General features: G+C 36.8%; 1 protein-coding gene across 2 annotated transcripts in view; it reads left to right on the forward strand.

The window, feature by feature from the left end:
- Nucleotides 1–25362, forward strand: part of ccdc186 (coiled-coil domain-containing protein 186) — a 29223-nt gene extending 3861 nt beyond the window's left edge. The window contains exons 4-16 of one of the 2 annotated variants that reach the window (XM_055022618.1): nt 1855–1983; nt 3125–3337; nt 3622–3741; nt 4884–4988; nt 5301–5399; nt 6951–7037; nt 7116–7258; nt 8612–8867; nt 9815–10004; nt 10162–10260; nt 11230–11458; nt 19253–19472; nt 21326–25362. In XM_055022618.1, coding sequence (XP_054878593.1) covers nt 1855–1983; nt 3125–3337; nt 3622–3741; nt 4884–4988; nt 5301–5399; nt 6951–7037; nt 7116–7258; nt 8612–8867; nt 9815–10004; nt 10162–10260; nt 11230–11458; nt 19253–19472; nt 21326–21409 — 1974 coding nt within the window. In that variant the 3' untranslated portion in view covers nt 21410–25362. The remainder of the gene's footprint in view (nt 1–1854; nt 1984–3124; nt 3338–3621; nt 3742–4883; nt 4989–5300; nt 5400–6950; nt 7038–7115; nt 7259–8611; nt 8868–9814; nt 10005–10161; nt 10261–11229; nt 11459–19252; nt 19473–21325) is intronic. The other variant, XM_055022619.1, reaches the window with a different exon arrangement.
- The last annotated feature ends 2586 nt before the right edge of the window (nt 25363–27948 follow it).

A 27948-nucleotide genomic window follows, 5' to 3' on the forward strand; every position in this document is an offset into this window, starting at 1 on the left:
TTATCTTAAATAAATACCACAACTGTTTGTTTCCAGAGGTGTGCACACCAGTAAGCTGAAACTTTGTTAAAGGAAAGCGTTCCCAAGGTCTTCCATATTTTCCACAACTTTCCAGATTTTGTTTTGGATTTTAATCTGAATTGTTTATTGGTCACTTTGAAAATCTTTTCATCTGGAGAAGTTGTCTCTTTGACTTCAGCTTCTTATGGAATTTTATGTGGAAATTGAATGTGTTTATAATCCTTCTACAAACTCTTCTTTATTTAAAAGATTTCAGAAAATTTCTTCTAGGACATCTGAGCTTTTAATCAAGACTTAACAGATCTTAACAGCAGTTTGTAGACTATATGTTTATGTTTTTTTCTGCGTTTATCTATGATGAAGGTGATTGCAGTCTTTCCTTACTACATATCACTTTCTTAAATGTATGTAGATTCATATTTGCAGTATTTGTTGTATTGATTATTGTACCTGTCACCTGAGCTATACTGCTCTAAAGACTTTAGTTTATATTTGCATTTTTAAAATATATTTTGCATTGTGACTTATAAAATATGTAACTGCTAATTTCTCTTTTGTTTAAAAAATAAATTTCTTGACCAAATATTAATTGCAGACAGGGTACAGGCTGAGTATTACTCACTGTTAATATTTAAACCGAGTAATTTAGCCTGCTCTGACTGTTTTGCAACCCAACGGCTAAATCTTGTTAAGCTGCACCCGTCACTGCGACTTTCCAATCCAATTTAATTTATTCCAGAGTCCTGTTCAGCTGCTAATTAAGGACGTCAAACAAAGCAGTCTGGAAGGGTGGAGAAAATGATATTGGGATCTTATCACAGATGACTTCATTTGTGTATGTTAGATTTTTCTAATTTTTTTTTTAAATCAATTTGATTAGATTAGCAAAAACTCAAGTGGTCTACTCTTATTAGAACCTAATGTGATGGATTTTTTTTATGTGTAAATATGAAGGTACACAAAAGGTATATACTTTTCTTTATTTTTTGTTTGCACAGTGTCTGATTAAATTACCTTTTGTTGTTCTTTCTAATCTGATGTATACATTGGAGAATTTTATTTTTTCAATAATGAAGATTCACACTGCAACCCGAAGTGATCCAATTCTGATTTTTTTTTTTTTTTTTTTCCCTTATTGCAACCTATATCTGATCTTTCTATGTCAGTCTGAACAACACAAGTCAGATTTTTTCAAATGCGTCCCAGGCCTCTTGGATATTCGATGCATCTGTGATCTTTTCAAATGAGACCTGAATCATAACGGCCAGGTCCTGAATGTCAATGATACTCGACAAACGTCACTATTCTGATAAAAAAGCTGATAGAAAAACAACAACCATGTTGGACTATAATGAGGATTAAGTTGTTAATGCTGGCTCCAGTCAGCATTAACTTCAAAATCACAAACTATGCTCCACCGTTAGCATTGTCCACTGTTTATGTCTGCAAACACTTTGAACACACTCTGACGTTTTTGTGCCCTTTACCCCTCATGCGGGGCAGTTTTAGATCTTTTGTAGTTCACACTTTAGATCATATGCAAGTCGCATAATTGAACAACCACGTAGTAGAAATCTGATGTGGCAAAAAATCATAATTGGGTCACTTTGGGCTGCAGCGTGAACGTAGCCTTACATAATATTCAGTAAAGTTTGCCCATGCTGTGTAATTTAATGCAAATCTTCTCAGGGAAATTCCTTCTTTAACAGAAAGTGTTGGTTTCGTTACTCTGTGAGCCTGATTGTCCTTCAGCCCTTTCATTCAGCTGTAATCCTGCCGAGCCGGTTAGCTCAGGTTTGGGTTGCTCAAGCCGTGTTCTCCCTGTTTTTGCAGTTGGAGGGGCGGGTGGAGGAGCTTCTGAAAGAACTGAAGGAGTCGCGGGAGAAACTGATCCACCAGGAGCAATCGGCCAAAGCTGCTCTGCAGCAGCTGCATAGGGAGACCACTCACAGGATAGAACAGGTTTGACTGGATATGAAACTAATCTCAAACTATATCCAAACCTTATTTTGCATTTCTGGCATGACTCTGCTTTCTGCATGGCTTTCAAGTTCGAAAAAGATTACCTATTTTTAGCCAATGTTGGCCCAAAAATAATAATTCTGCTGCCACGTCGTTTATGGATGTTTGCACAAAGCTGTCAGCTGAACGTTCAAGGTCATAGCTCACCAAACTCCTCTTGCTGCAGGTTAAATCGCTTGCTAAACAAATATTGCTGGCGGAACATTGTTCATCCTGATTCTGCTCACCTGGTTAAAGCCGTGCTGGCTGCTGTTCTCTTGACAGTTCTGTCACACTTCACAATTTTTAATTTCACCGTCCACTGAACAGTATGCGTTACATTATGCTCCAAATCCCTTTCAGGGCCTTTGCTTGTATCATTCAGCACTGACCCAATCATAGTCGACTGTTGCTGCCCCGAGGTTCAGATCATTTGTTTATGTTAATTTGTTGAAGCTTCGAGACAATAACTGAATTTTTATATTCCCAAAACTAAAGTAGAATAATGATGATTACTGCTTTTACCACAATGTGGTCTAAGATGTTATTTTTCTATGTTGTGAGAGACATGCATCAAAATATTGTATTTCTTCAAAAATATTTTGAAATGTTATTTTGTGTTTTTATGTCATTCTTTCAAAGCACGAACATTTCAAGCAAAATGCAGGTTATGCATCACCTTCGACATCTGCTATGTCAAACTAAAAACTCAAGTTTTTAAGAAAATAGCAGCTTATCAATTAATCGACGGTCGATTGATAAGATCGGTCAACTTTAGATGAACTCATTCATCGATAACCTGCGTTCTTAGTTGTGAATTTCCCTTAAATTCCTGAATTGGTCATGAATGGGCTTTACATGACCAATTCTCTCAAAGCAGCATTTATCCCTATTTGTGCACCTCTTCCTACCACACTTTTACCTTTCACTCAACTTTGTCAATATGTTCGAATGTAGCACACTGTGAGCAGCCAGTTGTAGTAACAGTGACTTGTTTTTTTTCTTTACCTTTCTTGTGGAAGCTGTCGATGCTGCAGTGCTGTCAAGTCGATGTTCATCCCAGTTATTGATTAGGATGTAACACAACATTCATACAATGTAGGTGAACAAGAAGTGTGATGAGGCCCGACAGGAGAAGGAGGCCATGGTGATGAAATACGTGCGGGGGGAGAAGGAGGCTCTGGACCTGAGGCGGGACAAGGAGAGTTTAGAGAAGAGGCTGAGGGAAGCGCTGAAGGAGGTGGACCGCCAAGCGCTGCGCGGGAACCAGCTGGCTCAGGAGAAGGGGCGGCTGCAGCAGCTGTATGACGCCAAGGTCAATTACATTTTAAATGCTTTCTATTTGAAATATGTATAAACTTTATCTGCATTATTTACCCCTAAACATTGAAAAGGATAAAGTTTCAGATTCATGCTTTCAATTTCACGATGGAATATAAACGACAAAAGTGTTTTTACTGTCTTGTTTATATCTTAAGTAGAAACAAATCTCGGTTTAACAAAATATTTCATCTCAAACAGCCATTTTACCTTAATCAGCATTTTTTTTGTCATTCAGTACTTTAATCAAGTCCCATTCGTTTGCTCCTTTATTCACAGGAGGGTGAGGTTGGCCGGCTGGCAAGAGAAGGGGAAAAGTTGAAAGAGGAGATTAACTCTCATCTGATCAAAGTCAAATGGGCCCAGAACAAATTAAAGAGTGAAGCAGATGCTCATAAGGTAATGTTATAAAGTTTGTTTTTCTTCCAACTGGCTCACTCTCTGTTGCCAATACAAGCCTGGGTTCAATCTATGCAAAAAAATAAAATAAAACTTGGCACCACAGGGTTTTTTTGTTATTCTTAATTGTAATACTGTAAGATCCTTTGTTTATAGATTTTCTGAAATTTACATCCATCTATAGTTTTAAAATGTTTAATTAAATGGGTAAAATAAAATAAAGCTTGTGTCAGTATTCTGCAATGGTGTATTGGGGCCATTTTAGAGTAAAATTGAGTAAATATTTGCCAAAAAAAAGAGGAAACTTTGGAGTTTGAAAACTTTTTTTTCTAGAGGGTTTCTGAGATTAATCAATACATTTCTGAATATTTTCAAGCAAATTTTTGATATATCAAACTCTGAAAGTGTCTTGTTTTATTGTTTGTTTTTTTTATAAATTTTCTGAGAATTCTTGGTGTAAATTTACTTTTCCTTTTTTTTTGTTAACTATATTCTATCCACAGTGGCCCTAATACACCATTTAAGTGTTCAGATACATGTGAAGTTGTCTATATTTTATTCATTATGATTCTTGTGGTCAAATGTTGGTATTAGGATTCCATTTTGCATTTTAAGTTTAAATTATCATCGAATCATCTAAATGTTTATGTTCTTTTGTGTGTTTTCAGTTTTTACAGTCACACATACCACCCTGTATAATATAAAACATAAAAAAAAACCACCTGGCTAGTTGTTGATCTACGTCAGCATAAAAATGATCACCTTCTCCAGGCTGTAAAATAACATAATTAAATGTGTGATTTGGGGATGAAATGAAATAGGAATTGCACTGTAATGACCCTGGAAGGAAATTGCTGTTGTAGCTGTTTTTGAAAAATGGCTCTAACAAAAGAATAGTTTCATTTTTTTTCCCACTCCACTAAGCAGATAAACAACAGTAAACAAAAGAGGGTGCAAAAGCTCAGGAGCTGCTGAAGGCCACATAGATCTGGCTGTTGTTTATCCCTCTGCAAAAATGGTAGAAAAGATCAAAACAAGTTGGTAATGAACATTGAGGTTTTAACCTGAACCCTCTGAGAGATGGGAGGCTTTTTTTTTATTTTTTCCTCTTCAAAAGCACCTTCATGTTTGTTTGTGTCCAGGAAACAAAAGACAAGCTGAGAGAAACGACATCCAAGTTGGCTCAGGCCAAAGAGGAGACAGAACAGATCCGAAAGAATTGCCAGGACATGATCCGAACATACCAGGTTTGTAGTGTGAAAGTTTGATCGTGATCACAGCAGAAATTATTGTGTTGATTTTATTGTTAAAAGTTAAGGTAAAGGTGCAAACCTGACCAGACTGAATTTGGTTGAATGTGCCAGATGGTGGCAGTAAAGAGCCACGATAGTTTTAGACTCTTCTAGAAAAATGAATCAGAACTACTAATTGTGACTTACATCACAACAACACCAGACAAAGATTTTATAATTTGACACAAGAACATATTAATGTCATTTACTGTTGTTCCTCGCGTTTTATACTCCTGTATTTAAAACTATAATTTATGTCCTCTTTAGGAATCAGAAGAGCTCAGATCCAACGAGTTGGACGCTAAACTGAAGGAAACTAAAGGAGAGTTGGAGAAACACAAGCAGGAGCAAACAGACCAGTTAGAGGTGACGCACGATATCTAACCTAAAATAACTTTTTTTTTCACATATTCATCTTCTTTCTCAATGCGCTTTTTCTTCCTTTTATTTCCTGACTGAAATAACTGATTGTAACATTTCAGCTGGCAGTGTGATCACTGTGATACCTATAAAGAAATAACAAATAAGAAAAAAAATACTGTGGATAAAATAAGCGTATTCTGGGTTCCGATCTATTTAATATGAAGATAAATAGATATTAATAGAAGATGGATCCTTGGATTCTCTTGTCCTTGCAAAAGAGTTGCTACCACTTGAGCTTTTATAGATTACAGAAATAGGTGTTTTTTGTTTAGTTTTTTTTAAACAAACTGGCTCAATCAGATTGGATCCAGATCAGTCTGTTGGGTTATCAGAATAAAGGAGGTTAACTATAAATGCAAGGAAAATTTGAAATATTTATTGCTAAACATTTGGAATAGCATTTTCCTTCAACTTTGTTATTATGCACGCAGTCTAAATCTGAATCTTTTTGTAGATTAAGTAATCACATGTTTTCCCATTTGATTGTCCGTTAAGAGACAAATCACAGCACAGGTTCCCTTTATTTTTAAGCCTATTATTGACGATCCTGATTTAAAGCTTGTTTCTCCATGTTTTTTTCTCAGCTTGCCTTAAAGTATCAGTTGCAGTAATTTTGCCGCTGATGCTCTGCATGCACACAACCGAACGGATGGACTCGGTCCAAACACTGTGGCCTGTTTTTCTCAGTGCCACACTCTATCGGGAATCAGACTTTAAAAATAAATGGCCTAGAAATAATCAATATTAAGCCTCGCATTTCAACAACAAACCCAGAAGACATCACCTAGTTAGATTAATTGGAGGGAGTGCTTCATTTTTTACAGGTTGTTGACAGCTCAGTGAAAATGCCTCCAAAAAAAAAAGAGAAAAAGTCCCGACGTTTGAATTTATGATGTTTGCAGCAGCAGAAAGAAGAGTCCAATTTTTTGATAACAAAGTTTTCAACAAAAGCTGCCGTCTGTTGTCACGCCGTTAAATAAAATTGCTGACCTGACGCTCTTCAAATTTTTTTCCGATCCACTAATCCCTCTAAACCTACAGTATATTTATTGTTATGTATCTCATACACTCATGATGAAGCAACCTAAATCATAAATTATGCAAACAAAACTGTTTCCATTACTGGTTGGGAGATTACATTTAAATTGGATGCAAAAGATGAATGGATGAAATAGAATTTACCAGAACCCCCATCACTGCTGCGTCGTCGTGGATACCGGAGGCCTTTAATGACTTCTTGGAAAAGTTGACAAGCGGCAGCACCAATAATGAGTTTGTTAAAAACATGAGGCAAAACATGGGGAAAAAAAGCACCATTTGTTTCACATCCCTAATGAATTCATAAACAAACAAACGCAATACATGGCTTACAAGGAAATGTATTTGTTGTGTAATGACGCTACATAAAGTATTGACGGCCTTGTTTTCTAGAAAAAAAGAACACATGAAATACATTGCATACAAATATGAAATAGAACCTCATTCCTGTTGTAGATGCATCGAGCAAAGGCTAAAGAGCTGGAGGACCTGAAGAAGAGTTACAAAGAAAGCATAGATGAGCTGGAAACACTCCGCACTAAGGTTTGTCATCCGGAGCGATGTTTGTATAGCAGCAGCAAGCGCGAGTCCTCTGTCTAACAAGGATGTCTGGCTTCTTAGTTAAAGTGTCTGGAGGACGAGCGGCCGCGGTGGGAGGATGAGCTGAGCAAATACAGGGAGATCATAAACCGGCAGAAGGCTGAGATCGGCCGGCAGAGAGAAAAACTGGAAGAGGTCACTGCACTTCAGGAGCAGCATGAACGGTAAAGATACCAAAGTTTTTATTGTTAAAGCTCAAGCAGACACACACTACAGAGATGAGCCCTCTGTGGAAATCACTTCATAACCAAATTGCAGTTGGAAACTGTTTTAGCGAAGTGTTTAATTAAATTTTATTTTAGCTTTCATTTTTTCCAATAAAATACCCACGCTTTGATTGCCATCTGCTGCGTTTCCACTCACCATATAATTGTCCAACTTGACATTTTCAAAATAAATTCACATATGGAAACGCACTAATTTTGAAAAAAAAAAAACATTTTTTGATCAAATGTTTTGGCACTAGAATGATGTGGGATTTGTTGGCCATATCAAATTGTCATATTTCACAAAACTGCAATGAAAAAAATTCTTTTTTTCTTTTTTGCATCACATGAGTCACAAGATAAGCAACCAAATGTTGCCACTGGTGCAAATTACGATCATTGCATTTTTTTAATGACTTGTCAGGTGAACAAAGTATTCATGTGATTTTGTGTTTCTTATTTAATGGAAACATTGACATTAGCGGAATATCGACAAAGTTTGCACACATTTGTTATGGAAACGCTGGTGATAAACGTTGATTTGTAGTATTAGTAATAGTATTTAGCATCTGCCTATTATATCCCTAAATGATAAACTGGACAGATTTAACACACACCTTCATGTTGAGCACATCTTGACTTAATTAGAGCATTATGTCTTCTTTAGTTCACGTTTCCCATGATGGTAGTGAATCTGATTCCTGACTGTTTGTCAAACAGAACCCTTTGAGTTCTTCTTTCTCTCTCCTTGAAATTACAAAAGGAGTTCCGCAGGTCACTTCTTGGACCGCTTTTATTTTTTATTTGTATAAATAACTTTAGTGATAATTAGCCAAATGCTTTTTATCATTCTTATGTAGATGACTTGTTAATCGATTGTTGCTCTTCTTCACTCTCACATGATGTAGAGTTTTTACAGTCTGGCTTTATCGGAGTTCAGTCTCGTTTACACACTTTGAAATTGTCTGTGAATGTGAATAAAACAAAAACAGTGGTTTTCTCACATTTCCAAAGGCTATAAGATATTTCGATTGATTACCACTGCCCTTGGTGAGCAAATTGAGCTTACTTATTATAAATACCTGGGCTTTATGGATAAAGATTTGGTACAAAAACTGAGTAAAGATTGGGTTTTATTGTAGCAATGGATCTTGTTTCTCTCAAAAAGCTAGAAGAAAATTGATTTCAGGTACTTTTCTACTTCTGCTGGATTGATGTCTTGAGTATAAATTTTCTCATACTTTATAGCATGTGCTACTTTAATAGTTGTTTCAAGATTTTAACACGTCTCACATTTGTTATTTTATGAAGGGACAAACAGGAGATCACCTCTCTCCAGGAGGAAGTGGAGAGCCTGACCAGTCAGATGGCCGACCTCCAGCGCGATGTTCAAGGCAGCAGGGAGCGTGAAGCCGAGCTGCTGGGCTTCACTGAGAAACTGAGCAGCAAGAACGCCCAGCTGCAGTCGGAGAGCAACGCACTGCAGTCTCAGCTGGATCAGGTCAGCAGCAGCTTCACTGAGCTGCAAGAGAAGCTGAAGGAGACCAGCAGACTCCTGGAGGATAAGGTAAGGATGCTGAGAGTGGACACACTGAGACATGGTCTGGGGTTGATGAGAGAGATGTTTTTATACAGCAAACACATGCATAATGTCTTACTAGGAGAGCTAGGTGATTTGGCTGAAAAGTAAAAATCTAATTTTTTTTTTTCATACCAGATTTCTGATTTAAAATTTGCATTCTTTCGCTTTAAAAAGCAATAACAAAAACAAAGCAAATGACAGAAAATATTTTCTAGATGGGTTTTTTTATTTAATCATCCTTTCTTTGAGTTGTATATTAGATTATCAAGCCCAGGCTACAAGAATCTTTGTTTATTTACTAATGTATAGTCATAATTTTAAGGCTTTGTTTCCAGTAAAATGTCCTTTTTTTAATTATTATTATTTGGATATGAAAAAAGTTGTTTTCATGAAGCTTAGGTATTAAGTTATTAGGATCTGACATGAAAGATCTGTCTCCTTAATACATGCAGACGTTTCAAAGTCCTGATATTGATAATAAGTTGATATTGACATGTTAAAGGATTGAGTATTTCTTTTAAATATTAAGTATTATCTGTAAAACCGTGTAACTTAAAAAGATGCTCAACATTCCTCATTTTAATTTTTTGAATTTTTATGTGTGAGTTCTCATAAAATTGCTACTTTTTCTAAATAATGACTTTTTTCTTTTAAAAAAAGAAAAACAAATACCGGTAAATCTTCAACTCGCTCTAACATTCCATCATAGAACTGACTTTTGTTCACAGTTGAAATAAATAGAAACTTTAAAACACATTTGTTAAAGAAGATCACTCTAATCTATGGAAACCCAAGATCATTGGTGAAAAAAAAATCAACATTTTCCAGAAATTAAAACTTCAAAAACTAAAAATTCAATTAAGCGATTAAAAACGTCATTGCACACAAAGTATTTCCACTATATCATAACCTGCATTCCTATAAATCTGCAGTCGCGACAGCTGAAACAGGAAGAAGTGATGAGGAGCCAGGAGGTGCAGGGCCTGCAGGACGAACGTGGGGCGCTGCAGGCAGAGGTGGCCCAGCTGAAGACCAGAGTGGAGGAGCTGAGGGACGAACTGGTGACCCAGAAACGGAAACAAGCTGCCAACATCAAAGACCTCACAAAACAACTAACACAAGGTTCGATACTACATCTCCTGAATTTAGCAAAAAAAACAAACGTCTTACTGGTCACTTAAGTTTTTTTACATGCAGAAAAATGTCATAATTTCAGTGTTTGAGTTCTGTGCAACTCTGTTTTGTTTTGTCCTGATTTTATGATGTTTTCTCTCTGTAGCCCGTAAAAGGCTGGAGCAGTTTGAGAATGGCGGCTGCGACCGGGATGCCAGCAGTATGGGCAGTCGCTCCAGTTCCTCAGGTACTACTCTGAGATTTGGTTAGTATTTAACATTTAACGTTGCACTCTTGATCTAAATCTTTCATACTTTCTCACTTTCTTCCCACTTTATTGGCATTGGGTTGTATCTTAATTTATTAAAATAATTCATTTCCAATATAAATGTATACCAAGCTTTTGCTTCAGCTCACAACTAACTACATTTTCAGAAAATTGGACGTGTCTGTTTACTGAAAAATATTTTGAGCTGTATATGTTCTTAGTGTTTAGTTTGGACTCCATTTGCATAAATTACTGCATCATTGTGGCGTAGCGTGGAGTCGATCAGCCGGTGGCTCTGCTAGTGAATAAATAAATGACGATAGCAGCCCTCAGCTTGTCTGGCTTGTTCTAATTTCCACTTGTCAAAACATTGTAGTATTTGTTCTTTGATATTGTGGTGATTAATGCAACAGTTGTAGTTCTGAATACAGTTCTGTATTTGGTGACTTTTGAAGCCCTGGGTTCAGCCTTTTGAATCTCCTCCCAAATCTCCTTTACAATTCTCTGAAGCCTGCGTTTACACATGTTTTTTCTTTTTCTCCCCTAGTGTTTTCTTCCACTCAACTTTCCTTAAAGTTGCTTGGGTACAGCCAGCTTCTTTAACAGTGGCTTCTTATGGCTCATTAATGATCCTTTTTTATTGCTCTTATGTTATGTTAAAATTTTCAGGTAAATATATTTTAGGTAATTGTTAACTTAAAGTGAGAATCATCAAAATTAGAAGACATAAATTCTTAAAAAATAATGTTTTTTTAATATGTCCATTATAATAGTTCACATTTTTAACTGACTTTGTGAAACATGAGCTCTTCTAAATTTCTTTGCACCCTTATGTAAATTTTCCAGCTGAAAATTGCACTAAACACGCAACTTTATTTATTTTTTTGCTAAAACGCATGAAGTTGTTGCAAAACCAAGCCAGAATATTGTAATAGAAAACATCTGGTGTTTCCAATTCTCAATCAGGTTCCTTAAACGCACGTCAAGGTGGGGGCAGCAGCGTTGAGGAGCGGTCGCCAGAGAGCCAGTCCGGTCCCTCCGTTATGGTGGTGGACAGCTTCCCAGAGGTGGACAAGGCCGTCCTCGTGGACCGGATTGTCCGTCTGCAAAAGGCGCTGGCGAGAAAGCAGGAAAAGATTGAGTTTATGGAGGATCACATTAAACAGCTGGTGGAAGAGATCCGGAAAAAGACTAAGTGAGTGGCGTGGTCCAGTTGTTCTAAACAAAAGGTTTTGTTTCCTAAGATATACAAATAAATCATGCAGACATGATCAATACAGCTGTGTGTTAAGTGTGCAATATCGTAGGCTACAATAATAGAAAACAAAATGCCAGAAAAGCTCTGGTTCAGGGTTTCAAAGCTTGCAGCGGCTTCTTTAGCTGCATGAACCTTGAATCATGCTGCGAAGACGATTTTTGTGATCTGCCTTTAACAAAACTAACAGCCCTTCCTGAGATAACATCAGCTCCTCATTCCAGCAGTTTTCTTCCATCTATGTCGATAATCTGGGGGACATTGACTCGTATGAGAAATTTACATTTTCCTTGTGTGAAAATTACTCTTATTCGCATAAAGTTATTGTCTCGGGTCGTCTCCTGAACCTCACCTCTGATTTCTTGCCTTTCTACACTTGAATCTATTAGGCTCAACCTACATTTAAGAGTTAAAATTGAGGACGAATCCCACGGTTCGGTGCTAAATTTAGCTTGGCAGAATCTCAGCAAAGCCCGGGGGGTGTTACACCACCCAGAGTACGGATGTGAATTTGTCCTTTATGCCTCTCTGTCCCCATCCTCTCCAGGATAGCCTGGTGAACATTGACAAGTCTGAATGTAAAACCTGAGAAAGATGATGAATAAAGAAACAAAAACTGTAGAAAGAGAGGATCAGGAGCTGTTAGGGTCGGGAAGCAAATTATTAGTTTACAGTTTCTCCTGCACAGCTTTGTGTTCTGTCATTGCATTATATTTTGCAGATTGTTTACTAAATATAAAGTTGCAAAATGGGATGCTGGCTTTCTTTACAAAACATGAAGTTCAATCAGAACAAAATCTATTTAAGAATTGGGAGAAAAGTTGGGGCGTGATGTGGTGGCGCATGGGGTTAGCACGCCCCACATTTGGAGGTCTCAGTCCTCGACGCAGACGTCGCGGGTTCGACTCCCGAGCCCGGCGACCTTTGCAGCATGCCTTTCCTCCTCTCCTTGCCATCTTTCCTGTCGGTCTACTGTCAAAAAATGCGAGCCACTAGCGCTGCTAAAAAACTCTTTGGAGAAAAAAATGCAAAAAAAAGAATTGGCAGAAAAGTAAAGAAGTAAGCCATACTCTGATTTGTAGCAGTAACTTATGGCGGAAGATTAGGATCACTGCAAACAAAAAATAAATATATTTAGACTTTTTCCCCTCTAAATTCTGACTTTTTTGTCTCTGAATTCTGATTTTTTTTTCTGACTTTAATTTTCTGAGAAAAAAGTCTGGATTTTGGAATGGGTTTTATTTTATAATCACCATATAACTTGCCTTCCAAAAATCATTTTGAACACAATTTACCTTTGCATTTCCTTGAAAATGTACAAATTTTATTTGAATATTGTGCAATACACCAACATAAAGCAGCAACTTTATAAAGTGGAACAGGGGAAGATTAGGGTAATAACATGTCCTAGATTTTAAAATCTTATGCAACCCTGTTGAATTTATCATCTGAAACTGAAGAGAGCATGACAGAACCGTCAACGTACCACACCTACAACATGGCTGCCCAACTAAGCTTACAAGATGGGCCAGGAGAGCAATAATCTGAAGTAAAATCAGACCAGAGGGTTATGGTTTCAGTAGATTAAGTTAATCACAGTACAATTATTAGCTCCACAAATCTGATCTCTGTGGAAGAAGAAAGACAAGAATCCCATCTGTGGACTAAATGTTATTTTTCCACCTACACACTGCCTTCTCCACATGTAGCCAGGTCTTTTTGAAAATAAAAATCTCCACCACTTTGTTTTTTAAAAAAAAGGGTTTGGTTTCAGAACAGTTTTCATCCACATGAACTCACATGAATCCGCCATAAAAAAAAGCACATTCTCAAACCCCATTAGTCTGTTCAGGTGACTGGAATCGATTGGATAATGTTGGGAAGCAGATGCTTTCTGTTCAGGATTCCTATCTATCGTTAGGGCATTTTATCTTTTCATCACTGTTAATTATTTTGAAGCAGATGTTAAAGTTCAGTGTGTTTCATTTCTTTTTTCCTGTCATCAAACTATAAATCTGACGACTGCAAAATCAGTAGCTGGTAACCTCAAATGCACAAATGAGCATCAGATACTTCTAACATTACTTACCTTTTATATTTATTGCTAAAGGCTCTGTTACTCAATCAATTTCAGATAAAATATCACTATTTGATTCCTTTTGCAGTTTTTTCATTTTGCCCCATCTCTCCGTCTTTGCATCTTCTTGGCTAAATCATTCCCGCCATCTCAATGTGCGTCCGTGTGTTACTGCTTTCTAAAAGGGAAAAAAGGAACTGGAGAGTTACATTTTTGTTAAATTGCCATCTTGCATGTTTCTCTCACATCTGTCATCCTCCCGCTGGTCTCTGCATGCCGCTTCTCTAATCATGTAGCCATATGTGTAATTTATGTCACTTTTTTTGTTTTATTAAAAACTATCGTGATGGATTTGGGGTCCATATATGTATGGACCTTTGAAAGCCTAGTAAGGTAAGTTTCATTTCATGTCTGTGCTAGCTCAGGTGTCGTATTTGTGAGTGTGAAAGTGGATGGATGAGGAAAGTATATGGTGGCAGCTTCTTTTGCTTCTTGCATTTTTCTGCTTTTTTTTTTTTTGCTACACAGATCTACAGATATCTCAATTAACTAACATATCACTGAAAAGTTAAATTCAGTCAAGAAAATGTGACAAACACAGAATCATTACAAAAAGAGAGAAAATTACAAACATGTATTGCTTTATTCCTTTATTATGATGTACAGCTGAGAGCTCCAAATTGTTTTTTCTCTAAAAACTTGAAATATTATGTGAGACTAGTTTTGAAAGAGGAAGGAAAAGGTCAGAAAGATGGCTCTTTATTGAATAAGAAAGAAGTGTGATTGCTTACAGAAGCAGTGAATATTGTGTTACGAACACATTTACAGACACTGAATGAAAAGACATTTACACATTTTGTTAATAGAAATTTTGGTAATTCTAATCAAGCTAAAAGTTTTAGTTGAAGTTCACATCAGACAGTGAGGAAAAAATTTGTGTATTTTTATTTGGTTTATATAAATATCTGGTTTCCATTGTAAGTAGATGTCAGCTGGTCAGAGTTTTGCATCCAAGCATTTTAATTGAAAGTTGTGTGGAAGGAAAAAAATGCCTTTACATAAATCATTTTTGCATTTTATCTGGAATTGAATGTCACAGTTAGGAGGAAGAGTTTGTAAGCACAAAGAGTCAAAGTTGCTCAGCCCAGCCAAAATTTTAGCTTGCCTCTGATTCAAAAAACCTCATATGATTTCATTTACCACACTCATATTCCCAAAACTAGCTGCATTAATGACCATGATATCACTGTATATCACTGAAATGCCAGAGGAATCTATTAGAGACAGCAGAGGCAGCAATGCAGAGAAGCTAAAGGTCATTATTAAAGCAACCTGGGCTTCCTCAGCCCTTCAGCAGAGCCTCAGGCCGATTGCATCGACGCACTAATTCATGCAAAATTAACCCCAACCAAGTACTGAGTGCAAAGTATCTTTCTCTTTTTTTTTGGTCTAGTTTCAATATACCAAAACCAAAGTAACTTGCAAGTAACTTTTCAGCAACATATATAATCTTGTTTTAAGTAAATAATTCCTTAATAGGGAAAAGTGCTAGTTCCAATGGCAGATTTTTTTTATTTTTTACTTATTACTTAGGGGGGGAAATGTTTTGTTATAAGTGAAAAAATCTGCCAGTGGATTGAGTACTTTAAGATACATTGAAACAAGATCCTATGTCTTGCTGAAAAGTTATTTGTAAGTTAGTTTTTTTTCTATTTCAAGTGTAGTAAGGTATTTTCTAGGCATGCACTGATTTATTTGTGCTAACTTTCTTAATTTTTGAGAGATCAGTGATCGGACAAGTTTTACATGTGACGTGGATCTCATCCACCGATCTTCATTTCAGCAACTTTCTTGCTATATTGAGCAACATTTCAGACAAAATATTTGGTATCGGCCAGAATCTGAATCTGCAAGATACACTAATTAATAGATCAGTGATTGGCCAGAAAACTGGCCAGTCACATTAATCAGTGCACTCCTAGTATTTGCACTACAAACTTGACAAAAATACTTGATAAGATTTTGTTTTTGTAGTGCAGTAAGTAATGTGAATTGCTTAAATTAACTTTTTTGTGACGATAATTTGATTTAAGTTCCACCTGTATTTGCTTCAGTCATTAAGTTGCTTCTCAACTGCAGGGTTTTAGATTTGTGTTGATCAATCTTCAGTTATTTTTTACTGAGGGACAGTATTTTCACCACACAGATTGTGGCTGCATGCAGTAGCAGGAAGGAGCTGATTAACTGCTTGCATGTTAAATATAATCGTCCTCTTGTCAGAATGAGTCAGATTTGGGCATCTGCATGCGTATCCCTGTTGTGACCTCCACATTATTTGCATGGGATAATAAAATCCTGTTTTGCATAAAACTCTTCCAAGATCGCCAATAAATGTAAAATTCATATATTGTGTAAATTCAAATTATTGAAATCTTTTCTTTTATTCAGGAGGAAAAAGTGCCATAGTACCAAAAAATTTACAGCTTAGTTGAAGTACATACTTTTTTGCTCTCAAGTATTAAGTAATGCTTATTTAGCACATCTACTTCATAAAGACATTAAAACATCCTTAATTAAAACCTGTTTAAAAAGACAGTGAACTACTGTCTTCCACTGCTTATTAAATGAGTCCAGACTCCCAAGTTGATGTTAAGACAAAGCAAGACCGTTTCACAATTGAGCAACTGTGTGGAAAATTGCAATCCCCTCCAGTTTTATTTCTGGTCCTTGGTGACTATGAATAGGTTTTGGTTTGAGGATGTGGCTTTAACAATTCCACAATAACGGAAAGAGCTTAACCACTCAGAGCACTGAAAGGTGGTGTGGATTTTTAAAAGAATTTGAAATAAACTGGAGTTATGTAAGTTCTTCTGTTGGTTTAGTTTTGCTGCAGAGTTTTGGGCCAACTGAAGGAGATGGAGGGCCTATTTTTAAAATAAAAGTTAAACTGCCTGTTTTGACACAAAGTATCTTAATTTTTTTTAATTATTACTATTTCAAACAAGTTGTTTCTGATTTGCCAGCAAGAGAAATCGCAAGTTTGGCTTCACTGCTAAGTGTAAAAGTCATAAGTGTTGCCTGATCAGACGACTCTCATATGCAATGAACACACACTGACGTTTTTCCAACCATCTGAATGTCATTTCAAAATGTATTAATGGTCTGTCCAATTGAGTGAAAACATAGCAAAAATAATTGATTAATAAAAAATACCGGGCCCAGGACAGAACCTTGAGACACCACTGATATAATAGGTCAATGGAGTCTGAAATGACAATGTTTATACAGTCAGTGAAACTTCTATTTTACAGATTCAAACCACTTTAAATGGTTTGTGTATTATTTAGTGACGATTATCTTTTTATACTCTATTATAGTTCCATTTTTAGTTAGTAATGATAGCTGCAGTAGCTGCTCCTGTTGTGATTGTTTTGTATTCGTTTGACCCTCCTCTGCTCTAATTCTTCCTTAAACCTTCACATAGTCTCCCTTTCTGTTAACTTTCCCTACTGCGCCACCCGAAAATACACCGATTCTTCAGCTTTGATCACAGCTCTGCAAACTAATTATCGTAGCAGCGAGTTTTGTTTTTACACTTTGAAATCTACAACTTGCCCCCTGTCTGGTTTGTGATATTTCTCATGCAGAAGCTCAGCTACGATTGTCTTCAACATGTTTGGAGGTGAGGCTGATGAAACTGTTAGGACACCAATCAAGTTCATCTAAATAACATGATGTGAAACAGTTTCCCCTTTTTGTCTTGTTTGGGTGTTTTTTATTATTATGTTTTGTTTTTGTCTGCTACCTATGACCAGATGCATGAAAACCGAGCAAAGCTTATTCCCCCGAGGGGATGTTTTTCTGCCTCCAGGCAGATCAAAATATACCTATGAGAGGTGATACGTTTTTTGGTCCCTGAACTGCAAATAAAGATGTTTTTGTTGTCTGCTTGTCTCGCTCAAGAAATTTAAACGAGTGGAGAAGGAGTGGAGACACTTTATATTTGAGTATCAACTCAAACGTATTAAAACTTCTGTTTTTGTTTTTTCTTACATAAATAGAAATTACGAAAATATCCTAATATCTTTAAAAAACTGGCTTTTGTTTCATCCATTCCTTAAATGAATTGACCTGAATGAAAATGAACATAGATTAAAATGATACAGCATGTTTGTCAAAAAAGAAAATGTTCTTGGGTGGACTCATGTCACTCTGTATGGACAAGAAAATTGGTGAAAAAAAAAATTAATTAACCAGAACAGAAAAATTGACAAAAATCAATCAATTTGATATTTTCACAATTATTCACTGCTTTGTCTTGGTGCATAACATAACTCCCAATATATATGACTGAAGCTTGTCATTGTTGTGTAAAAATTGTCAACATCTTTCTGGGCTCATCCTTACCTTTGAAACATCCAAATTGGACTTAGAACAACACCAGTGGTGGCGACTGGTTGTTTCCAGTCTTTCGTGTCTGAAAGGCATCATGCTGGATTGAGCGAATTTTAAAATATTGATTGTTGAACCATCTGAAGAGCAGGAGATTATTGGTGATAATCTCCTTTTCTGTTGGACTCTGTGATGCACTCACTTCTTTTTTTGAGCTGAGAGCTGCAGATGGGAAGGAGTTTTGCAGTTCTCGTCCTAAGTACAGAACAATTTTTTTTCCATCTTTATGGCTGAGATTGCTCACGTCAATTCACACGTATGAATAGCTTTTTGTTTTGAGTTGCATGTAAGTCTGTCTTCAAATTATTGTCATCACTAGCTATGTTTCCATAACTAATTTATGCAAAACTTTAGCGATGTGTCAAAAAAACACAAAATTAGGTAAGAAAAGCAATTAAAATTACAAAAGAATAAGTTTAAGTCATTACAAATCATCATTCTCCTACCACTTCCTGTTGCCCTCTGTTTTTTGCGCCAGGAGCAACATCCAATTGTTGTTTTCTTTATAAAGTTGAAATTTTGTGTGTTTATTATGTAGCCTAAAGCACCTTGAGCTGCCTTGATTGAATACGCTTGATTGATTGGTTGATCACGACTCGTACTTTTGATGCAGCTGAAAAAGTACAGTAGCTCATTGTTGCGCATTTTCCAATGTTTCCAGTAAATAAATTTATTTTTCGTAATTCCGGTTTCTGCGATTATATAGTGAATAGAAACACAGCTGTTGTTCGCTGAGAAAAATAAAACAGGAAGTTTGGAGCTGCTAGTTTAACTTCCAGCTGTTATTGCGATGAAACCTCATCGTGTACGTGAAGATTTATCCCCCTGCCCCTAAACCGAAACATGCAGTTGATTAATTGAACACTGCAGTGTATATTAATTCTTCCATTTTCATTACCTTTGCTCCTCCGATTGACGAGCACAATAATATTCTTTCTAACTATGACTGAATGGCTCCGGCTCGCATGGGTCCAATAAACGATCCCACCCGGAATAGCCATTCCCGTAATGTTCCCCCAGCCTCCGCTGCTACAAAATGCTTTATTGCTCTGTTGAAGCTCTCTGCTCTCTAACTGTGAAACCTCGCTTTTCGCAATTTTCTCCCCAAGCCGACACCACGCACTCACTTTGTTTCGTCTCTTTTATCAGAGAGAGGTTTGACTCATCGCTTCCTCCCTCCCTATTCCTCTTTTTGCTGCCCACAGGATTATCCAGAGCTACGTTCTAAGAGAGGAGTCAGGGGCCCTCTCATCAGAGGCCTCGGATATTAACAAGGCCCACCTCAGCCGGCGGGGAGGCATCATGGCGTCGCTTTACACCTCCCACCCAGCGGACAGCGGCCTGACCCTGGACCTGTCTCTGGAGATTAACAGGAAGCTGCAGGCAGTGCTGGAGGACACGCTGCTGAAGAACATAACTCTGAAGGTAAATTTCCCCTCAAACATGCCTCACATCACTCCTCCTCAGAGGAGGAAGAAGCTGAATGAAGGTCTGGCTTAGTGCCGATGATGTGAGCGTATTTATTTCTTCCTTCCCTCCTTCTTCTCCTTTTTTTCTTGTTTCCTTCCTCATATTTTTTCTTCTTGTTTCCTTCTTCATATCCATTACTCCTTCTTTCCTTGCATCCTTCTTTGCTTCCTTCCTTCCCTTCATTCTTTACTTTCTTTATGATACTTTTCTTTCCTTCCTTCCTTCTATCCTTATACCATCTTCCCTTTCTTCTTTCAGGAGTAATTTATGTTGTAAATTACTTATTTATTTATTTTTTAGTTATTTTTTAAAATGTCTGAAACGATGGGGATTTCTGATTATGAAGAACTTAAACATTTTTTTCTCCTACGTTTCCTACAGAAAGCGTCTCGCATCATAGCCTGCGTCACATAATGAACCGTTTTATCTCCAGACAATAATAAACTGTTTTGTTTTTAAAATCACTTTTAACAGGCCCGTCTGAATGAAGCACAGGGAGCGTTAGCTTAGCAGACGATTTACCTACGTGTGAACGACTGAATGCTGTCAGAGATCGATGAAACCATTAGTGGTCCCGGCTTATCGCGGTTAAAACAGCTTCAGTCCTCTCGAGGGGGAGGGTCAGATTCAGAAATTCAGCGGACAACAGGATGCGTCATCGCTCTCCCTCAGCAGTTCAGCTAATTTGCAGAAATGCACAAATGTTGTTTTGAAGCCGTGCTCAGGTTTTTCCAAGGCTTTTGAAAATAGGACTGCTTGTTTTTCCCCTCTGTTTCACTTTTTTAAGATTAGTCTTTGTCTAGAATATTAAGCGCAGCTGTTCAGTCCTCCTTCTGTCACATCAGCCCAGAAGCCAGAAGGAAGCTTCAGCTGTCAAAACAGAATATTCATGATTCTTTTGGTTAATTTCTCCCTTTGTGGTCCTGATTCTCCCTTCAAACTAACAAGAAAGGCTTCAGTTTGTAGATGTTAACAAATTAACTGCATTCGTTTATTTACCTTTCCTTTTGGTTATTAGATTGTCTTTTGATTCTTTGACAAAATAAGCTTCCCATTAAAAAATATTTGTTAATTTTTATATTTGTTCACATTTATTCAATTGTGTATTCATTAGTTGTTTATTAATAGTATTTATTTATTTTGCTTAATTTCAAATTAAACGATTTTGCTTACAAATAACACAAAAAAACAAAGATATTGCTGAAAATGCCTCATTAAAACCAATATTCCTTACACTGAGCGGTATCATTCATTTGGGAAGTGTTGCACACATATTGCATGCTTCAGGACACCCAGCAGAGCTGCTAAAACTAGCATGTTTTAAATGCTTTTAAAGTGGGCTAGTTAAAGTCCAGACGTAAATCCATTTTCCATCCAATGTGACGTAGCTTGAAGTGCAATATAGCAAGACAAATTTAGCCTGCATGTGTGAAAATCCCAATAAAAAGTAAATATTTTTGCAACACAATGCTGAGATGCTGTTGGAGATTTTTTTTTTTTTTTTTTTTTTTTTTCCCCTTTCAGCAAATAAAGGACGATTGGCACAAAGCAGGGGAGCAATGATATGAAACACTCACTGGGAGAACAATAACAGAACAAAACGAAAAAGAAAAAAAAATGCCCCGACAAAAGGCAAATCAAAACTTCACTTTTATTGTTATGAATTATGGAGCTTTTCAGTTTCCAGGTCTGATTGTTATCATTCTACAAACTGCTTCTGTTGTAAAACATTTTCTATACATTTTTGTTTCTTAACCAACTTCCTGTCATCTTTCTTTTCTTTTTTTGTTTTGTTCTCTTTTGTGCAGGAGAATCTGCAGACTCTGGGCTCTGAGATTGAAAAACTGATAAAGCAGCAGAAGAATCCAGCAGACGGAGTCAGGAAGAAGTGAAAATGAACTACTTGAGCAACTTCTACTTCTATTCCCGACAAATGAAGGAGCGTTGTAAGTGCCAGTGAGACATGGGACCTCTTGAACCGTTTCTGTCTATTTAGAGGAAATGTCTGAGCTTACTTGAACCGTTGCTACTCCATCCACATTGTGTCACCTCTATTTATAGACTCTGACACGAGAACTTCTCTTCTGGCCCACATTTTCTTCCCCAAAGCTTTGCCAAGAGAACTCTTCTGGCTCTTCGAACTTGAACTTCCTCGCGGCGTTGTTGTGAATGTTGAGCTAAACCTCTGTGGAAGCTAATTGCCAGTCAAACGATTCAGGGTTCCTATCCATTTTGGAGAGAAAGTGTGAAATCTGGTTTTAGTATTTTGCCAGGTGTGAATTAATATGGAAAGAGAAGAGCTGAAGAAAAATATTTATTTTCAGACTTTATTGCCTGGCCCGCTTTTAAATGATTTTCTCTCGTGACATTTTTGCATTGTGCCATAAAATTCTGTCTCTATTCTGTCCTCTCCTTGTTCGTTTTTTATTCTTTCTATTCTGACTTTTGCCCTTCCTCTTACTTACTTCCATTTTCTTCTATTTTCTTTCATGTATCATCCTTTCTTCTTTCTGCCTTTCTTCTTTCTGCCTTTCATCCAACTTATCTTCCCTTTCTTACTATTTTTTTCCTTTCTTCCTTCCCCACGTCCTTCCTTCTTTACTTACTTCCTTCCCTGTGCCCTTCCTTTTTTATTTACTTCCTTCATTCTTCTTTTCTTCCTTCCCTGTGTCCTTCCTTCTTTACTACTTTCCTCTCTTTCTTCCTTCTTCCCTTACTGTCTTGTCCTATTTTTTTCCTTTTGTGTCCTTCCCTAATTACGCCTTTCCTCCCCTTCTTCCTCTCTATTGTTTTCTCTTTCTTTCATCCTTTCTTTGCATCCTTCTTTGCTCCCCTGCCCATCAATCCTTTTTTCCTTCCTTTCTTCCCTGTGTCCTATTTTTCTCCTTCCTACCTATTTTTCTCTACTTTCTTCCTTCTGTGTCCTTCCTTCCTTCTTTCATTATTCCTTTCTTCTTTTCTTTCCTTGTGTTTTTTCTCACTTCCTTCACCTTCTTTGCATCTTTCTTCACTTGGTTTCCTTCCTTGTATCCTTTTTTTCGTCCCATTAAACCCTTTAATTGTAGAAATGTCTGCCATAATATAAACTTTAATACTTTTAAATTTGAAAATGAATCTAAAGAACCAAGACGACTGGAAGAGTATGTAATTATTTCCAAAGACTTTTAGGAATCCTGAACATAACTAAACTGAATCGGTCATTGCCAGCATCCCATGAAGTCTATCTACAAGTAAGCCAAATATGTTTTTGCTGACTCATCTGAAGCAAAACAAAACAAAAGCAGATAAATTTTTATTTTAGGAGAACCTCAATTCTTCTGCTACATTTTTCTTATGTTGATTTTTTTTTATTGTTATTATTATTATTTTTTCCCCACCCTGCGCAGCACATACAGCCAGTGGAGCAACGTATCCTCTCATCTGTGTGGCGCAGGTGGAAGCATCTTTGCAATGTTCCCCTGTAGCCGGCAGCATAACACCACCGCCTGTTCAGCTGCATTAAGCTGAAATCGATCTGTGATTAAACTTAAAGTCCAATGAAAGGTGAAAATGTGCAGCTGGTCTTAAATTCTCCCACAATGAATGTATTTTTTCTTCTTCCTAAAATGTATCTGTTTTTTTTATTTAATTGCAGTTGTAGTTTTTATTATCCTCATTACTTTTTTTGTTCTTAAGGGAATGTTTGAGAATTTTGAAGTGAGTTTAATTATGACTAAAAGGTTATAAGTCATAATGCCGTCACTGTAGTTAGCCTCTCTGTGGCTAGGAAGAGATGCTAACACTCCAGACAGCTTTGTACACTTACAACGCAAATTAAAACTTGAACCCAATAAAGTTTGATTTGATGTCATTTCTAAATTCAAGTTCTTAAGTAAAATGATTTTTTTTTTTTCCATCCGCCAGTTAACCTGCCTGGAAACACTTGACAGGTTCCACTTAGTGTGCGTTTCACACAGGAATGTAATTTATGGCGCACCGCGTCAAACTTCCATTTCCTTTATACATATTAATATCAGTTTCCACGTAAAAAAAAAACTAATGAACACATTCGACTAACGCTTTAGAAGCTGGGGGAATGTAAATCTCATGAACCAGTCTGACATTTTTCAGATTGTGTTTGTTTTAAGAAGGTAGTTGTCCGCTTTTATCACGGCCCCCCTCCGAAGCTAGCTGTTAGCTTCAGCTTCTGGTACAGGCTAATCGGTATTCATCCAAAACTGAAGATAGCTGCCTCTAATCTTGAAGTGATTAGTGCTCCAAACTCTTATTTGCTTATCCTCACTAAAACCCTGTTCTGGTTAAACCCAACATTTGTTGTGACATCTACGTGTAAATGTTTTGTGGCATTTTAACCATTCCTGGTTTTACACGTTGAGCACAAAAAGTGTATTTGCACTCTTTGTTGGATGTGACTTCTTTTTTTGTTGTTGTTGAGAAAACAGACATATTTATGTTTGTACTCCCCTTTCTCTTTTTGTAGCCCCATTACATTAAATGGAGAGTAGAAGAAGAATCAAAGGCAGAGCTGGAAGTTTGTAGCCGCAGCTCAAGAAAGCAAAAAAAAAAAGATACCCAGGGACAAAGTGCAATCCATTTCCACTTGTTTTTTGTGACTGCTGGTGTATTGTTTTTATCTTTGTTTGTGAGACATTTGAATATTTCAATTATGCATGTGTGCCTTCTTTAACCTCTCCAGCTGTTGTGTTTACACCCGGTGTACATGCTTTAGCTGCCCAGGCTTGTTAGAGGGACCATTAAGGCCAGTTTTTTTCCTTCCAGAGTCGATCTGCCACCATGAGCATGCACACGCCTGCAGCTCTCTGTAAAAAGAAAACCATATTAGCGTTATCATTCAAGCCCTGCAAGATGGAGGTTAAAGAGCAACTTTTGTTACACAATGCTTGGTTTCCGCTCACCTCATCTGATCTCATTTGCTGCAGCGCTACAAAAGATATGTCTGCCCTTCTTTTGTTTTCTTGTTTTAAATGGACATGAATGGTTGTAGGCTTATCCTGTCTCCATTTCCCCTGAGGCTATGCAAAAGTGGACCGCTACGTAAATAAAGATAAAGATGAAAGTCTCGCTATCGAGGTCACAGAGACCTTAAAGCCTCTCTTCTGCGGCAGCAACTGCCCTGCATTTGATGGAACTTCACGTTTATTGCATCCGATTTCCCTTCTTTACGAAATAGGATCAATTTGAAAACCTGCAGGCAACAGAAAGCTTAAATTTAATCTCATATTGAAACAAAACAACACTAACATTAAGACAAAAATAAAATTTCCCTTAAATTTGGCTTTGTTTAGTGCAAAGTTGGCGGATTGCTTCACAGATGAATTCTCCTTCAAGGTGCTCAGTTGTTGTTTTTTTTTCAGTCTTGCTGTTTGTTTTTGATACAGAATTGAGGAGCTGCCTATGCAACAGACTGGCACAGGGCATTCCAATTAAGCCCACAACTCTGAGGCTTTCTAATGGGCTTTTTCAGATTGTTCCCCTGCTTCCCCTTCAAATCAGGCTGGGTATTTGCTGATCCCAGATTTGCTGCGTTACTTGAAAGCCTTGAAATGAAGCCATGCTGCAGCTTTGTGTGGATGAATGGATCATGTTTTGTGAAGAAAATGGTGTTCAGTTTGTGCCGATCTGTGAAAGGAAAAAATAAATAAACAAATGAGGTGTTTGTTGTTCTTCTGCGATGATTTCCCCCATTGCTATTTTGTGGAGTATTTAAACTGTGATCATAATATATGCATTTGTAGATAATCCCTGTAAAATGATAAGATGTTTTTAAAGAAAAAAATATGAATCTGGATGTCTGTACATACTGTGTTTCCAGGGAATAAAAGAAAATGAGTAAATTTTTCTCCTCTGGTGTCTTTATTTTTTTATACCTCATGACAAGTTTAAAATGCATAACAACCCCAATCACTCTAGTAATTTCTTAGTTGTGCATCTTACTTCTAAAACAGCAGTGTTTGAGGTCATCTATACGACTGCACTGTCAGTTAGAGCAGAGGATTTAAAGCAGAATCGCTTCTGCAACTTAAAAAATAAACTCGGAGAATTTTTAACGCACAGCTTTCTAATTGTTTTTCTGCAGCTTTAAAACATGACTGCTGCATTAAGTTTTCCTAAATGTTTATGAAACCAAATCAATCATCTGTTTTCAAGAGAGTCAACGTATTTATACCTTTAGCTTTTTCACAAGTAGAAGGTATTTCAGAAGGATTTCATGTGGCAGACTGACACAAAATAGCATTAAACTACTTCAGATTATTCTTAAATTGACTCCATTTCCAGTTGGAGGTCACCTAATAAGTAGACAAAGAATCCGAATCAGTTTCATTAACAAAGTTTGTGTCCAAGAACAAGAAATTTGACTTCAGTTCTGCTTTGCTCTCAAAAAAGAAACTGAAAATATGATTATGTATATAAAAAATAAAATAAATCTCTTAAGTCTGTATGTATTTTTTCACAAAATAGTATGAATTAATGCAGATGTGTATGATATCAATTTTTAAGAAGTCTGTGTCCAGGATGTGTGGGGTCTGCAGTGATGTTAGCTACACTTTTCAGAATGGCCCAGTCAAAGTACAGTTGAGAATCTTGTGTGAGACTTGAACATTCATCCTCAGAGATCCTCATTCAATCTGACAACTGTTTCACAAAAAAAACGAGCAAACGTAAAACTCAGGTTTAAAACAAATGCATGCCACACTTTTCAGATTTCTATTTGTAGTATTTGATGAGAATTAAAACTTTTGCAAGGCACAGTGTGACTACATCGTACATCAAAAGTGAATTCCTGAAAAGACAAAGATGAAACGGTGTCATTCATCAGTCTGAGGTTGAAAACTTGAAAGCCTTAAAATGGAAAAAAAAAAAAAAAAAAGTTTAATGAAGTGAATTTATCCAAATTCCATCGAGCCGGAATTGAAACATTGAAACCGTCTCCCTGTCTGTTGTTTTGCATCCAAACAGCGGCCATCAGAGCAGTTTGGTGAACAATACACTCAGTCACCACGTCAGTCTGCTCCCATTAAAATTCACCACCGCGCCTGTTGCTTCATTTATTCCTCTTTCCCCACAGATGAGTCTGCAGACATTAAGGGAGAAAAAAAACGCCTCCGCACCAACTGACAGCAACCTGCTAAAAAAAAAAAAAAAAAAAAAAAAAAAAAAAAAAAAAAAAAACTTCATTCAATAGAAGAGAAATTTGCTTCCTCGTAGATTCTGGTCACGTCTTGGTGAATCTTACCGTTTTCCACACAGCCAGCAGCGGGCAATGGGTTCAAATCTCCAATCCAGGCCGGTGGCTATTTTTAGCCCAGAGAAAGGCCCCTATCAGCTCAGATGCCCACCCTTGAATTCATAAAGCACCGAGCGTGTCCTTTGGGCTGAAGCTGCGAGCATGATAGCAGCTCTTTGAGGAGCAGATAACAGCCTCGTCCGGTTAGGGTTAGGATAGAGTTAGGGTTAGGGTGAAAGGAGCCTCATCATGAATGTTATTACAGTATATTTTACCTTCTGTCTTATGTAACTCCATGGTCAAATATAAGCCCTTTTGAGCTGAAAATATTTATGTGGCCGTCTGGTCCATCCCACCAGAGTTAAATAAAACTAAACTCATTAGAGTTTTTGTCTAATTTAGTTAATTTTTAGAGTGTGTTTGCTAATTTTTTGGGGTTTTTTGTTCATTAAACATTGTTTAAAAAGTAGATTTTTGTCTATTTCCAGATCAAATATATTTGTACACTTGAAATGATACAAAACTAACTTAGAAGTAACATTTCATAAACATGTAGGAGCTTGTTTGAAATCAATAACTCCTTATTGTTGATGAAAATATATTTGTTCCATTGGCTGATTATGTCGATTACATGGGAAAAATGTCTTTATTAGTGAATTTATCTGCCAATGAAGCTAGTACCTTTTCCATCAATATTAATAACTTGTTTATTTAAAACAAGCTTTTACATCGTGCTGAAAATTATTTGTAAGTTTGATTTTCTTATGTCAAGTGTACAGTTGACAAGATTTTGTGTTTTTACAGTGTAATGTATTAGTTTGTTTACACTTTTACAAAAATGAAAGATATTAAATATATAGTTTCATTATGTTTTTGTTTTTTAAGAGCACAATATAATTCAAGTTAGTCATTCCCCATTAATTACCAGTTTTATTTATTTCAGTGAAAGAAAAATGTTTTTTCAATTCCAGTTTTTGTTATTTTCTTAGATTAAGAGATTTAGTCAACCTTGCATTGCAAAAATCCAACATATCTCTCCGAAGCATTAATAAACTAATCAAAGGGACTTGCTGTGGCTCCGGTGTTCTTTAAATTTTGCTTCATGACAAATTTGTCAGCAAACTTAAAGAACAAGACAAGTTCGTCAAGTTGAAGCTGAAACTATACGTCCCCTGCTTGCTGTGT

This window comes from Poeciliopsis prolifica, unplaced genomic scaffold (genome assembly GCF_027474105.1).
Source record: "Poeciliopsis prolifica strain line A6 unplaced genomic scaffold, Auburn_PproV2 SCAFFOLD088, whole genome shotgun sequence".
NCBI classification, from domain to species: Eukaryota; Metazoa; Chordata; class Actinopteri; order Cyprinodontiformes; family Poeciliidae; genus Poeciliopsis; species Poeciliopsis prolifica.